Here is a 16,322-nt window from a genome sequence, read left to right as displayed (position 1 = left end):
TTATTTTCACATACACTTGGAACATTCACAAAAATAAGTACTCTATTGAGTTAAAACAAGTATCAATTCATTTTAAAATACTGAAATCAGAATATTTTCTAATACCAATGAAATAAACTAGAAATTTTTAACAAAAATAAAGCGAGAAATTTTTAATGTATGGAAATCAAGCAAGAAACTTCTAAATAACCAAATAAAAAACAGAAATTAACTTAGGATGGCAGTTAATAAAAATATAATATGTAAAAATTGCTAGATACAAGGGCAATATACAAAAAAATCAGATGTTTACATCTTGAAAACAAATTTAAAAATGAAAAATTTTAAAAATTATATTACTGGCAATAGTCGCAAAAACATCAAATACTTAAGAAAAAATTTAAAGATGTGCAGAAACTATACACCAAGAACTATAAACACAGTTGAGTAACTGAAGACTCAACTTGGAGAGTTGATGGAGATGGACAGATATGCCATATTAATGAATCAGAAGACGCAGTACTGTTAATTCCTCAGTATTGTTAATATTATTGTTAATATAGATTCCTCACAGTCCCAATTAAAATCCCAGCAGCTAGTTTGCAATACAAAAATCAATCAAAATTTAAAATCAAGTCGATTCTAAAATGTATATGGAAGCATAAAGGACCTAGAAAAGCCAAAAGTAACAGTACTGAAGATAGTGTGATATTTGTATAAGAGGCTCACGAACCAACAGAATAGGGCAGGCAAAGTGGTGACATCTAAACTAGATTTTGAAGAAGACAAGAAAGACAGGAATTAAGATTTGAAGCCTATTATGTGACAAGAACTTTAAACAGACCATTTTAATTAACCTCAATTTTAATTTAACCACCAACCTGTCCAGTATAGTTTTAATACTACAATATTAGTGATGAGCAAACTATTGATCAAATAGTTTAGTTTAAGGTTACATAATTAACACATTGGGGAGCTGAAATTTGAATGTAGGTCTATCTGGCTCCAAAATTCCTAGGTTTTCTAGCAGAAAAAGTGGGGTTAGGAGAGCAGAGTAATAAGAACATGAAACAGATGCTGTATCCACAGGAGAGACAAATAACAGTACAAAACAGGTGACAGAAAATGAACAAAGGTCTCCTACTGTCTTGATCAAGAAAAGCAAAAGGGCCACAGAATATAATTCTACTGGTGGAAACATGTGTGTATGTCAAAAGAAAGACTTTTGGAGGAAAAGAACATTGAGGTATACAGTATTCCTTCTGCTTCTGTCTGTTAGGTGTAACCAGCTCAAAAGTGGCTCTATAATTTGTTGCAGAATTTGAGTGAAAAGACCATAGCAAAATCTATCTATAAGAAACTTTATCATTTTTGAATCGCTCAATATAACAGGGTATCCAAGAGATGGGAGGTTATCACTGTAGTGAAACGTCCAGTAACATAAAGTACATTTTAATGAGTCCACATAAGCTTATTTGTCTAATGAGACTTTAGCAAGCACAATGCAAGCAGAGGCTTGATTAGCACTTACACACTGGGTTTGTCCTCTTGAAATGCTTTCTTTTGAAACTCCAAGTTACCATGTTTTAAGATCTGGCTACCTTGCTAAGAAATCATGTAAAGAGAAAAAGACATCGAGCCAGCTCCCCAGATAGTCCAGCTATCTTAACTGAGGCACCAGACATGTGAGTGAAGCCTTCCTGGATTTCCAGCCCCAGTTGAGCTTCCAAATAAATGCAACTATGATTCACTCCAAGCAAGCCAAGCTGAAGAACTACTCAGCTGAGCCCAGCCAAGATTACAGAATATGAGCAAATAAATGGTTTATTATGCTACAAAAGATAACTGATAGACATTTTGATAAAGAGAGAGAGAGAGAGAGAGAGAGTGTGTGTGTGTGTGTGTGTGTGTGTTTTAATTCTCAAATGCCAGATCTATGCAGTATATCAGAGGAAAAAGTATTGTATAATGTTACTTACAATCCAAATTACGAGAGCATCGCAAAACACTAGGTTAATTCAATGGATTTTTTTTATTCAGTTACATATACACACCTCTGTAAGAAGACATCTTTATCACAATAGATTGATATTACAACATAATGCCAACATTCTCTACTGCATAATTTGTCCCGTTAGACATCTTATTTATGAAATTACTCGGTTGGTTATGAAATGCTACCAACTGTTAAAATAGAAGGAAAGTGCATCTTAAAACTAATGTTTTTATATGTGGGACTAAGGTGGGTTGTTTTTAAAGACATTATTTGGCCTCATTCATTTTTCTCTTTATAAACATTCGTTCCTTTACCTTCATCCGTTTCAAAGGATTATTCAGCTCTCGCTGGAATGAAGCTGCTCTCCCTGAAAGGAAGGTCTGAAAGGCAACAGCCAACAAATTCTCATACTTTTCAAGCAGAGTTTTATCTTCAGGAGGATAAATTCGTCTACAATAAATCAGATAAACCAACTTGTTTAAAAGAAGCTCTTGTAGTGCAAGAGTTAAGTTCAATTACATAGATATTCCTTGACCACCTACTCTCTGCCAGTTACTTTACTAGGTGCTAGAAATAAAGATGAATGCAGTTGTAAGAAATTCACACAAATTTTCATTAGTTACCTACACAAATTAAAGTTATCTAGAGAAAGGTTATTAAAAAATGAGGCTTCAGAAAGCATAGTGTATAAGGGTTTGGTTGTGGAGTGGTGGTTGGAGAAGAATTGCAATTGGGCATATTGAAGAAATACAGCTCTTCATGGGAGAGAGCAGGTGTGAGGGATAATCTGGAAGTGTGCAGTCACAGTGTGGTTACTGACATGTACAAGAATGTGGGCATTAATCCTGAGAATCTCTTTTGGGGTGGTGGAATGTGCTCATCCGAAGAAGAGGAGAGGATAGATGTAGAATGAGAAGAGTGTGTTCTCAGAGTTGTTGTTGATGGTGTTAGAGCAACCACTCCGAACTGACAGAAAGAAAACTAGGAGACCTAAAACCTGACTTTCTCAAAATACTACAGTATGAGTAAATAAGGTCACAGGGTAGCATCAGATTTAAAAGATCTCATACAACCACCCATGAAGCTGGCTAGCAGGAATGAAACAAACAGTGCTCAAAATAAGTCTAAAAGGTTGAAAATGTGGAATAGTTGTTTTGACGCTTTACTTCTTCAATCTCTAAGAAAATGGAAGCAGTTACCTATAATTCCCCATATGCCGATTTTCATGTTCCTCTTTTAAAATCTGCTTTCGTAATTGAGCGAGTCTCTCTTTCTACAAATGAAGAAATTTTACAAATAAAATCTGACCAGTGAATTATGCAATTCAAACTGTGGGTATATTGTTAAAATTTTCATACCAACTCTTCTTTCCGCCTCTCTAACTGATGTCTCTGCTGTTCCCAGTCTGAGGAACCTGGTAAGAGCCTTTTTATTGAATTTTGACCATAAAGCCTCCTTTGAGCTTCAGCCTTTTGTTTGGCCAAGTTTCTCCTTTTATCACTGGTCCTGAAATATAAATATAAATATAAAACACAGTCATTCAAATAAGCCCTGATCTTATCCCTGTGACAAGAATTAGCAGAAGAGGAGACACAGTGGGGATATGAATCAATGTGTTAATAACCAAGAGTATGAGAAGTGTGAATATATATATATGAATATATATGTATATATATGTATGTATGTGTATGTATTTGAATACATATGTATATATATGTATATGAATATACATCATATTCATCTAATCATCCATCAAATATGGGTCTCCATATAGTAAACTGGAGGTTCTGTATTCCCAGGGGTTGTGATGGAATACTCTGAGCAATCTATATTCTTTTGGATTTTCTTCAGATTAAAAGTATATGCTTACAAAATGAACTTTGGGGTATATATGAAGCCATACTATAAGTAAAACATTGTATTAAGAATTGTGCAGACTTGAAAGACAAGTCTAACACATATATGCCCATGGAGCATTCCATCTGGATGGAGAGAAAAGGCGCATCTATAATGTCAACTTCATTAGCATATGCTTGAAATGCTAAGAATTGTATTAAATTCTCTTAGTGGAACAACACTAAGAAAAATAAGAAAAATGAATTCCAACTTTCCCTTATTTTTAAGTCTAGAAATTTCTCACTATTTGAAGTATGTATATCGCACTTTTAAGAAGACAAAAAACACCCATAGATTATATCCTGAATTGGTTGGCAAAGACATGCAAAAAACAAAAACAAAAAACATAAGGCCTACTTATATAATAATAGTAAATGCAAAAAAAAGAATGTATAGGTATACTGTTTGAATAATCTAAAATATTTGATGTACTCGTGTAAGCTAAATAAACAAAAATTTCACTTTCTATATCTCTTCTATTCATTTCTTTTAGGATAATTGAAATGTAAGTTAAATTGAGGCAAATCATTCTTTGATCAAACAAAAGAAGGGGCCATATGAAAATTTCTTAACAAATTTATCTATCAAAAAAATAGGGGAAAAAACAAATTTATGTATCAATCTCTTCTTTTAATAATGCTTTCCATATAAAGCTACTTCTCAAGCAGGCAACTGCTAAATGCTTGGAAACATTTAAAATAAATAAATTGCTTGGAAGCATCCCACAACTCTTTTAGAGTTCTTTAAATGACTCCCTTTATTATCAATTCTTTAAATTGACTACAATCAATTGAAATCATAAAATCCCTGGGCTTAAATGACCTCAGAGGTCCTTTAATCCAACACCCTAAACACTGTTTGAACACTTATAATGGCAGACAACTCACTACCTCATTAAGCAATTCAATTAAACTTCTAACAAATTTCTTTCATAATGAACCAAAAGCTTTTCTACAAAATAGCATTTCAAATATTTGAGATCCATGATCATGTACACCGCCACCAGCCTAATAATATTCTGTTGGTGCAGCAATCCCCCTTCCGAGTATATATCCAAAGGAGTTGAAATCAGGATGCAAAAATATACCCGCACTCCCATGCTCATTACAGCATTATTCACAATAGCCAAGACACAGAAGCAAACTAAATGTTCATCAGCAGATGGATGATAAAGAAAATGTGGTATATACATACAATGGACTATTATCCAGCTTTAACAAAAAAAAAAAAAAAAAAAAGGAATTCCTGTCTATGCTTTTCAATGGGAAGGTTAACCTTGCCTTAACAACTGCCTCTTTCTTCTGTTTACCCAGGCAGCATGACACAGTGGGAAGACCTCTGAACAGAAAGGTAGGAAATCCATGTGTTTGAGGGTTGTTACTTTTTTAATTTCCTGAATGAACTCTGCTTTAGTTCCTTCTTGTAAGGTGAGGAAGACAATCTAGAGATTTTCCTCAGGTATTCTCCAATTCAACATTACATTCTATATTGAATAATTATACAAACACTGTAATTTAACCATATTTACTGCAGATTCAGAGCATGATATGGAGAGAAGGAAAAGCAGCTTGTAGAGAGGAAAAGATATTTTAAAAGAAAACACTAAATGGGTTTGAAGAATGGAATCAAGAAATTCAAAATATAAAATACGAGAAAATTACAAGCCAATTCCACATACAAGTAATTGTTCTATGCCAAAGGTGGTGAAAACCTTCCAAATGATGGAGGAAATACTTTACCTGATGTTTAGTAGCTTTAGTGCATTTAGCAGCACTCCCCTTTTTACATCATAGTCTATTTTCTGATCAGTTCCAAAGCTTGGAGCGCGATTAATCTGAAATTTACAAAGAAAACAATGAGAATAGCCAAATGTTGGTAGGTTAATAAATATTCAACACATATTTGTTAAACTAATGCAAGATCCCCAACCAAGAGAAAAACTCTACAATAAATCTCAAAGCTCTACATGGTAGATGGCCCAGTTACCACTGCCACAACTTCCTTGCCCACCACCCTAAGTCAAGGAGTTGCAAGGAATTGACTGCTGTCACCGCCCACTTCCCCCTGCTGCCTTAGCTCAGGATCTTGGGTAAGCATTTGTGCCCTCTCTCTCCTCTCCACCCTTTCCAACCCACTCTAGGTTTTAAGTTTGGGGAAGTTAAAAGTGACTCATCCTGACAAAAAGGTTAAAAGACCAGTATTAACAAGTACAATAATGATTAACAAAAATAATATGCATGTTACCAATACAATAATAATTAAATGCATTTATTTAGCATATAGAAACTGTCAGTGCCCTCTTTTCACTGATTCAGATCTTCTGGATGAATTTATCCATTGCTGTCTGAAAAATAAATGATTTTCTTTCTACCTGGATCAAACAATAAATCATCAATTTTCATTTCCAAAGACACTGACTATATAACTCAGAAGATACCATTAAAGGTAGCTGCAGACTAACCGCTATGAGCTTCTCTAACTGTATAAGGACTCATGGGAATAAATGAGCCATTTGTGGGTGTTCTTCTTTCCAAAACCATTTCCAGGATATCATTTACATGAAAAATAAGAAGTAAGAGTAACTGTAAATACCCTGAAATCTATTACACAATATACTACCACCTCAAGAGCTGTAGTTTTTGTTTTTGTCTTTGTTGCTATGAAAATGTAACTGGAATAGCAAGTGTTTAAGAAAGTTAATTAATTCAGTTGGCTAGAACACTGCTGAGTTCAAAACTACAGCTTTGCTTCATGACCACTACCTAACCTCACAGCCTATCTCAAAAAAAATCGGATGCCACTAGTCATAGAAGAAGGTGGCCTTATACAATTCCACTCCACAAGAGACACAATAACTGACAGTATGCATTTCACAACTGGCAGCTGTAATAAATATAAATAAGTAGAAGCATGTACATAGACACTAAACAGACAACAAAAAGATCACCTGCAATCCCATTACCCAGCATACTGTTATCCATTTGATAAATGGTGTATTGCTAACCATTTGATAAATGACAAATATTTGCTATGCATACATATTTATAATATTTATTTTATCTTCCAAATACATACCTATACTAATAATATTATCCTATAATCCAAGTTTTTCTCTTAACAATATAACATGAAAATCTTTCATGTCATCATTTTGGTGCATGGTATTCCATTTACAGAGATGTGCCAAGCTATATTATGCCTTTGCTGATCTCTGATTTAGAAGGTGATGGACATATTTCTGCCTATGTGATGTGGTCTCAAGGAGAAGGGAACAGCTTGGTAACTGCAAGAACATCCATTTATTCCAGGAAAACTTAAGAAAGGGGGTTTCTTAATCTGCTACTTCAAAACTCAGTATTTCCTCTTACAAGTGTGAAGAAAGGGTACAGTAATGTATTTTATATGAAAAAATTTTAACCATTCCATACTGATTCAAATCTCTGCAATTTGTAATACAATTGACAATAGTTCCGCTGCTACATGGGACAGGATTATAAAATGAACCAGATATTTAGGAACCAATGACTTAAGTGGTTCATGGAAATGTTATCTGTCTTTTTAGAATTCCTTAGGTGTTCCATTCCAAAATTGCCATCCAGAATTCTACTAGACATATTTGTCCTCCAGGATGGAAGTAACCTCAGACTCTCTCTTACCTATGTCAGAATATCCCCTCTACTACCATAAAAAAGAAACTGGTCTATGGAGAAATGTACCCAACACAAGATAAACTAATATGTGAAAAGGTGGAAAAAAAACTTTTTTCAATTCACATTTTGGATTTTTCAAAAGTTTTATGAGAAAGGTAAAGTAAAAACTAAAGACAGAGGAAACTCTGAAAATTAAGGTTTTATTCAGTCAAAATTCTACTCTGGGGCACCAGGTGGCACAATTGGTTAAGTGTTCAACTCTCGGCTTTTGGCTCAGGCTGTGATCTCAGGGTTGTGAGATCAAGCCCAACATCGAGAGACTCTCACTCCTTCCACCCTTGCCCGTCCCCACTGCCTCTCTCTCATAAATAAATAAATAAATAAATAAATAAATAAATAAATAAATAAATATATTATTTAAATCTACCCTGTGATGTTGATGGCTTCTCTGATTCTCATTTCCCACCCCAATTCTAGAACAAACAAAGCTCAGCAGATGTTAGAGTCTTAAAGTTCAGTAGCTTGTAAATGCATGCAAAAATGATAACTCTCAGAAAGCAAATTAAATTAATAAATGATATTTATTAACCAACCAAATCATGGTTTTACTATCAAAACAAGCACAATCATTTCATGTACATATCAAAGCATCCATAATAGATTCTAGGCTCCCAAATTAGTGCTGTTCCCTTGGCCCAGTAACTTCTCCCCACCCTACCTACCCCCATCTTTCCCGACCCCCAGTCCCCACTGCACCTTCCACAGCATTAACACTCTGCTCTGGTGTTCCTTCCTCCACAAAGATTTTTTTAACTGCCAAATACACACATGTACACAGATTAAACACTCTACTGTTTGTGCTGGTACCCTGGTCCTACTTATACTTGTAACTATTATCATAAGACACATATCTGAGTCCCTACTAGACCAGGGTAAGTATTCTGCCTTCTTGGATCTCCACTCCCTGACACAATGACTTGTTGAAATTGATTCAAGGGTAATTAAAGTATTAGCAGTATACTCATATCCTACCCAATTTCCATATTCTTCCCGAAAAATATTTCTGTGCTTGAAAATTTTCTGCAATTTTGCCACTATGGATCATTACCTGCAATTATTCCAGTTAACTAAAAGTTATCATATTCTCAGATGCACCTTCTATCTTATTCCACTTGATGGTGCCAAAAGGTTTTTAACAACATATGTTAGAACCACTACAATTGCAGCTGGGAGAAAACACAAAGAAGCAAGATCTAAATAAGATTCTTTCAATTGTTTTAATATAACAAATATTCATTATCCATAGCTGTTGGTTACTGTAAAGTTTTTGTAATGGTTCTGACTGATTTGCAAATGAGGAAGAAATGAATCGAAAATGAAAATATGTTAATATAAATAATGCTATTTAGCTGTTGATTATTGTCAAGTTTTTTAATGGTTATTGATCTGGATATGATGAAGAAGAAAACAAAGTATGAAGAAACATTAATGCAAACAATGGTGTTTCGAGCCTTTAAAAAAATACAGAATTCAATCATTCAGTCAATTCTGATTTACCAAGCTCACTAATTGTCTATAGTCATTATTCCCTGCTATCCTCTCAGTTCTACCCCATGCATGTGCCTTCACTTCTTCCCTACCTCATCAAGGATAAAAGACAAACCGCAGGAGCAGGAAAAAAAATACAGTTAAGAGCAGAAAGGATAATGGCAGATAAAGTAAGAAACCTAAGGAAGAAAGTGTCAGGCCCTAGTAAGATGAGTTAAGTATTTCATATACATGTAATGAAGGAAGCAAAAAGATAAGCAACATTCCTCACATTTATCTTATTTCTAGGACCCAGGCAAGAGCAAAATTTGAACATCTAACATCTATTTTTGATTGGAAATATACATTCCTGGCACATAAGAGATTGAACACACACACACACACAAGCCATTAGCCCTCCATGTGGAAAAGTATTCTTTTCTAAAAATATACTTTGAATGTCTTGATTATCTATCACTCATTCAATTCGCTTTTTCAAGTTACGGATGGAACTTCCAACTTCAAAATCATTAATAAAAGAGATGATCAGCTTAAAATGAAAGGTACTTGTCGACAGCACCCTCTATAGCAATATGTTCCAAAATGTAACTAATCTAATCAATACTGGTGTTTAGGTATGTGCTATTTTCCTGATAATGTTTCCTACACACAGTGTTCTGTGCCCATGCGCTCTATGACTCCAGGTCAGGGGTCTGAGAAGGAACTGCTGAATGGGATAGTATTGGACCACATGACTTCTAAGTTTTCCTCTGGATATAATATAAATATGACTGGAAGAAAAGGTACAAAAATCTTAAACAGTGACTATTTTTATTTTTCCCTTATATCATTTCATCTTTTCTTAATATTAAGTGATATTTTATAATGAAAGAAAAATAATGATGACTCTGACCATACCAGGGACTGGCAGCAAACCCAAAGGCACACAGTTAACAGGCTGGACCTGAGGGGAGCCCCAGGCATATTACATGGCCTTAAGGGAGAATCCAGGCCAGCTGGGTTATGAGGTACTGAATACTGATTAATGGACCAATCAGAGCCTCTCTCTTCTTGAAGAGTTTGAATGGGAACCCAGTGAAGACAAGGAGGCTGTGGTCCTGAAGCCCAGGCACCCACACAGAGGAAAGACAACATCCAGAAGTCATGAAGTGGTAGAGGCCGTGAGGCTGGGGAAATAGTGGAGAAAGTAGATAACAAATCAGTAAAAGCAGATCCACACATATACTCAAAATTCCTGGCCGAGAAATTCACTGGATTTTACTTTGGGAAAAGTAATATCAAACACCTATTGGTCCATTCCTGGAACTGTTCTATTCTCTGAATTTTTGTTCTTGTTCCTCCCACATGCTCCATTCAGGCCTCTTTCTGCTCAGTTAACGAGCCAACTGTGCCAAGTACACATTTAAAAAACATTTGTTTTCATGCACAAGAACAGTAGTAACTTCTCTTTCTTATTAAAAGAAATGCCTTACCTCCAGAAGCCACGGCTTTAGTTTTCGGTCCAATAAAATATCAAATCCCAAGACTTCGAAACAGACACTTTCACTTCCTGGCGGTTGACCGGGTCTGCACATTCGGTATGCATGCAGGACATGAGGTTCCGCTACAATCAGAGTCTTTACAACCAACTCCTGCATATACAGTGATCAAAAAAGGGGGGCGGTGAAAATGCCTTACTTTTCTGTATCTTGTTTACATGTATGGAAATAAGGCCTGGGCTTACAAACAGCACGCTGGCCAAGGTCCCAAAGCTCTGTGGCGTGTGGCCCTGCTGCTGCTCTGATGCCACCGCTAATTCCACAGCATGCCACTCCCGCCCTGCTCGTTACACTCGGCCACGCTTGCCTGCTTAGGGCCGCTGGCAAGAACTGTTCCCTCTTGCTGGAACACTCTTCCCAATATTCCCATGCCCGGCCTGGATATTCAGAGAGGCCTCCCCCAACACTGGAGTCAAAAGGAGCCGCCCCCATCCCTTATGAACCACATCGCGTGGCGTAGGATCAGCTGATCTCTTCCCTGTCTTGTGAGAGCCGTGTCCTTGTGCCTACACTAGTGCCTGCCATTTAGGAGATGCTCAAAAATATTTGTGAATAAGTAAAACAAGAGTTGAAACACGTGGCTTCTAACTGCTAAATAAATAAGGGTAGTATCATACGCTAGCGTCTCAGAAACCATACGGAAGGGTTTAGGAGTGGCAGGGAAGAAAAATTCCAAAGAGAATAAACTACTTCACAACCAACATAGAACCTCCACTTAGACAAGTTGAAAGGGTGGGACAGAATCTAGGAGAGGTGGGCTTCTTTGTGTGGTGGTGATCTTGCAGTTCCTAAGGTTTACCTGAGATGAGAGATGTGCCGATTACAGAAAGAGCTATCAACACTTTCTGGGAGGACACATAAGACTAACAGGGTGAGTTACTAATGCTCATAAAACAAAAGGCTGGTTTACTGAAGTTTAAGAACAAGCTACGGATTGTGGAAAAGCTGCCTTGCAGGGGTTTTTTGCTTAGAATATATTGTCGTTTCAAGTCCCTCTCTCCAGGTATAGGCAATATAGCATGGCAGTTAAGAACGTGGCTCTAACATCAGGCTTTCTGGGGTTATTCCTAGCTTTGCTACTTGCTAGATGTATAGCCTCAGTTATGCTGCTTCAACTTTGAGAGTCTCACTTTCCCCAAAGGTAAAGGGGAAATAGTAATAATACCTACTGCAAAAGACTGATGTAAGGACAAAATAAGACTCCAAGTAAAACTCTTGGCATATTGCCTAGAACAGAGCAAACCTTCAATAAGTGTTAACTTAACAACTACTATTGTTATAGTTCTTCTATCATTCCTCCAGAACTCCACCTCCTATGTCCGGTCAGAAACAAACATTCCTCTACCTGGTGGGGGCAATATTCACTAGATGGGAGAAAAAAATGGGAGACAGAAATTAGCCTTGCTGTTACTCAGAATTCCAACCCAGATCATATGTGGAGTAAGTATTAGACATGCCATGAGAGGCTGTTCTCACAAAATTTTAATCAAAATAAAAAACTGATGGTAACACTAAAGTATATAAAGATAAAAGACCAAAAAAAAAAAAAAAAACCCACTCCATATAAATTTTCGGATATATTAGTGAAGCCAGTGGAGAATAGGGGGAAAAAAGTCAAAACCTTAGGTAGCAAGTGTCTGCATGAAACAACTCAGGCAGGGTGGGGAGGGTGAATATTAATAAACCCTGAATGACAAATCTGTGTGTTTTTCTACATAAAACACAATTGTAAGGAAAGACAAGACCGTAGGTATATGTGAAAATCAGGAGAGACATAACCAAACACGAATCAAACTCCACTAATGCTTTTGAGAATTTCCAACACAGTGTCACTGCTTTGAAGTCTGATTTGCAGATTTGTACCTAAAGTATATAAAAAAACATTCAGTAAGGATGGTTTTATGAGTGATTACAATCATCGTAATCTTTGTGGCTTGATTTTCCAGATTCATTCTTGACCTGCACAAAATTACACATCTCTGTGCTATACAGGGGGTAGTACTGTATGTTAGTTTTCATAAACAGTTACTTTTTAGAGAAATAACCCTCCAAAAAAGAGGTCATTGGAAAACAAGTCCCAAGTTAAATTCATGAAACTTGTAAACTATGACATTAAGATAAAAATTTACTGATTGGCTACCTTCTCTACCTCTTCCTGTTTTTATAATATATTATTTCATTAACTCATCTTAAACAGATATCTTTATATGTAATTCTTAATAAAAGTAAATATGACTATAAAATATGTACTTGGAAAAGTTGATAACTTATTATCTACTAATTGCTTATTTTTATTTTGTTATTATACATTCTAAGTATTGCAGGCAAGAGTGATTCAAAATGTACCCGTTTATAGAAGGGATCATAAATGCTTCAGAGCTTAATAGGCGCATACTGGCCATATTCAAGTTATATATGAAAATTATATTTTAGGCTCTAGCAGAAAGGTTCATTTCCACACCCTCTTATTAACATTAGTCTTACTTCTATACCTTCTCCTAATTCAATTATGTAGGGAGGTACCACTTGAAGCCAGTTTTTCTCTCTGATTGATTCTCTCTACACATTCTTCAACAAGGCAATCCAGGAAGTTCCACCTTTCCACAAAGACCTCTCCGAAGAAGTGAAAACCCACATGGAAGTGAAGAATTTGGTAAAGAAAAAGGAATACCACAGGCATATAAAACTTTCTTGTTCTCACTGAGCTATTCATCAAATGACCCATTTATCAAATTATCCAGGTATCGTCATGAATGATCTTCCACCAATGAGCTACTGTCCCAAAATAACAAATTTCACTCCTTTGATGCATCTAAACTGCTATAATAATAAACTATCGTTATTAAAATATTTTTTTTAATTTCTGCAAAATTGGCACTGGTAGAATAAATAAGTAGATAAATAAACACAGCATGATCGTAATCAAATTTCTCGTTTGGATGTATTTAGGCTATCAGGAAGATAGCCTAAATCACACCCCAAATGTACCCTTTTAACTGCCTGCTTGATCTTTCTACCTGAGGAAACATTTTAAGTTCAATAAAACTCTAGAAGAACTCATTATCATAACTTCATGACCTTTTAACAATTTAGTTCAGGTGTCAATGCCTCCAGGAAGCCCTCCTCCAATCCCCACCCATAGAAAGCTACCATATGTGGTCTTCCTCTACATTCTCACAGAATCCAGTGCATGGCTCTGTTGTATGTGTTAAATTACATTTTATTAACAACTTCTGTGTGGGTCTTTCCTACCAAACTCAACGTTTTTTGAGGACTGGCACTGTATCTTATAAATCTTCAGATTATCAGCCAGAAACAAGTGTATATTATGGGTTCATTGAGTGTTTACTTAATGACTGAATGAAATGAATGAATAGAACTCCTTTCTCTCACCTATAAAACTAAACTCTAGATCTTCTCAAAATAAATTTCTTTCTACTCTATTTTCAGATAAAGCCACACCCATTCTCCCTACAATTCCTCCTTAAAACTGCAGAGGAATGTCTGAATACTTCTTCCTGATTTTGGACATCAGTTAACGTCAATGGTGACCTCACTGTCACCTCTTCTACTGAGGTTCATATCAGGCCATTCTTCAGTTAAACTACCTCTAGGTGCCTTCCTCTACCTACTCTTGGTCTGTACTCTAACCCATCCTACATCCATTTTCAGATTTATCTTTTAAATTCATAGTCTTTGGCCTTATTAGTCTCCTCCCTTAATATCTGCAAGGAATGAGTCTTTACTGCCTACCAAGTTAAACCTTGATTTTCAGACCTAAAATTTTGCCTCCACATATCTTTTCAGCCATAAGTCCCCACAAAATTCCCAAAAACACCATAAGTGCCAACCTGGGCCACTTACCAGTATTTTCATACATCTATGCCTACTTTTGCTTTTGTTTGCACTTAGAACTCCCTCTCTCCCATCCCTAGCAGTAAAAATACTGCTTATCAAGGTCTGTCACAATTCCCACTTCCTTCATGAAAATAGTTTATCTGCCCAATCTAATGTAATCTGTTCTTTATTTAAAATGCTGATGTTCCTTTAAATTAATCTGAAGAAAGGCAGTTATAATTGTGAAAATGGTATAATCTTACTGAAATATCACTCCAAAACTTAGCAACATCATGTTGATTTGCTTGTAGGAATTCTGTAAACCACTTGATGGAACGTTTGCTGCCTTTGTTTTCAGTCTCGTCCCTTTCAAAACGCTCATTGTGTTTGTTCACAGAGTAGTTTGTTAGATGCATGTATAACTGGGTCTGTAACAAGTAAGAACCAAAGTTGTTATCACCTATGCGACTCTAGACCTGTGAGGTTTCACAGAACATACAGCAACCAAAGATGAAAGACAATTTTAAAGTTTAAAATACACAGATCGACAATTTCATGATGAGTTAGATAATTTTCAAATTAAATAGAATGGCACATTTCCAATAAAAGGTTTATAAATGTAGTCATCTACAAAGTTACTTTATATATTATTCAAAATATAGCTACCATAAAAAGTATTAAAATAATAATAATACATAAAATAATTACATGAAAATGTGAAATTACACACTGGTAAGCAAGAAAAACACTGCTCATTTTTGTTAATTTGTTTTTAATGTTTTTAGTGACAGTTCTCACCCAAATTTGTTTTGGGAAGAGAATTTTCTGAGATAGCAGTCTATGTTTTTTCAAAGAAAAATAAAAAATGAAATCTTAAGTTGCATAAACCAAAAGGCAGGACTACAAAACACAACCTCTGCCTTCCATACAGACTGGGAGGCCACTTGAACTCATTCACAAGGCAGAGCACACTTCGAATCAGCAGACAGAAGCACCACACACTGCTGTACAGAGTCTAAATGATGAACAGCAAATTTACAGTACTCCTTATTGGAGCTGTTATGCCTTAGTCTCTTTACACTCTTACATTTGTTGATACTGTTATCCTCAAATAAACTTGAAAAAGAATACAAAATTTTAAACGTCTCATAATCGTCAACTAATACACATCTAATGGATCCTTATCAATCTAGCATAAACATTCAAGTCTATATCCCACTCTCATGATCCTATTCCCAGAAATTACTTTAGAGAGCAATGTTGCATCACAATGAATATATACTCATGCACATGATTATTATTTAGGTTTGTTAATAAACAAGTATATTTGTATCATAATTTATTTTCACTGTAGTTACTTGGGTCTACAGAATAAAATCTCTGAAGCAAATGTGCAGAACTGATCATTTGAGCTACATGTTGTTTACTAACCCATGTGCCCATCACTAATTACGAATTTATTTTTCATTTATTAAACAATATTTAAGGAGAACCTACTTAATATCTGCAGGAACTGGTACTGGGCACTGTGGATACATAGATAACAAGATAGATACAGTCCCCACCCTAATGAAACTTAGAAAAAGCCTTAAATTTAAAAGAAAGAGCATAAATCTTCTGTTTATCTAATTGTAAGTGCTTGCTCTGAAGAAAAAAGGAAATTAATCAAACTATAGCATTTCCTACTTTTCAAAATAGAAGTAATTTTTCAATTTTAAAAAAGTTGGAAAATAATTTTTTTGAGGGGCTCTCCATTTGGCAAGATTTTCTTAAAATAAATAATAATAGCAGTAATAAAAACTAGCTATCCTAGTGAAAAAGTGAGTAAAAAATGGAACTGTGCATTTTTCTTAAAACAGGATCTTTGTAAGTAGGATT

General features: G+C 35.5%; 1 protein-coding gene across 5 annotated transcripts in view; it reads right to left on the bottom strand.

Moving 5' to 3' along the window:
- The window catches only part of TTLL7 (tubulin tyrosine ligase like 7), a 193,689-nt gene that overhangs the window by 58,371 nt on the left and 118,996 nt on the right, over positions 1 to 16,322 (bottom strand). For all 5 annotated transcript variants that reach the window (XM_048220266.2, XM_026497719.4, XM_057310532.1 and 2 more), the window contains exons 8-13: positions 14,708 to 14,872; positions 10,542 to 10,700; positions 5,611 to 5,705; positions 3,334 to 3,481; positions 3,175 to 3,248; positions 2,290 to 2,425 (exon numbers count right to left, since the gene is read on the bottom strand). In XM_048220266.2, the coding sequence (XP_048076223.1) occupies positions 2,290 to 2,425; positions 3,175 to 3,248; positions 3,334 to 3,481; positions 5,611 to 5,705; positions 10,542 to 10,700; positions 14,708 to 14,872 (777 nt within the window). The remainder of the gene's footprint in view (positions 1 to 2,289; positions 2,426 to 3,174; positions 3,249 to 3,333; positions 3,482 to 5,610; positions 5,706 to 10,541; positions 10,701 to 14,707; positions 14,873 to 16,322) is intronic.

Source organism: Ursus arctos, unplaced genomic scaffold, assembly GCF_023065955.2.
Source record: "Ursus arctos isolate Adak ecotype North America unplaced genomic scaffold, UrsArc2.0 scaffold_12, whole genome shotgun sequence".
Taxonomy (NCBI): Eukaryota; Metazoa; Chordata; class Mammalia; order Carnivora; family Ursidae; genus Ursus; species Ursus arctos.
This window is presented reverse-complemented; position numbering and strand designations above follow the sequence as displayed.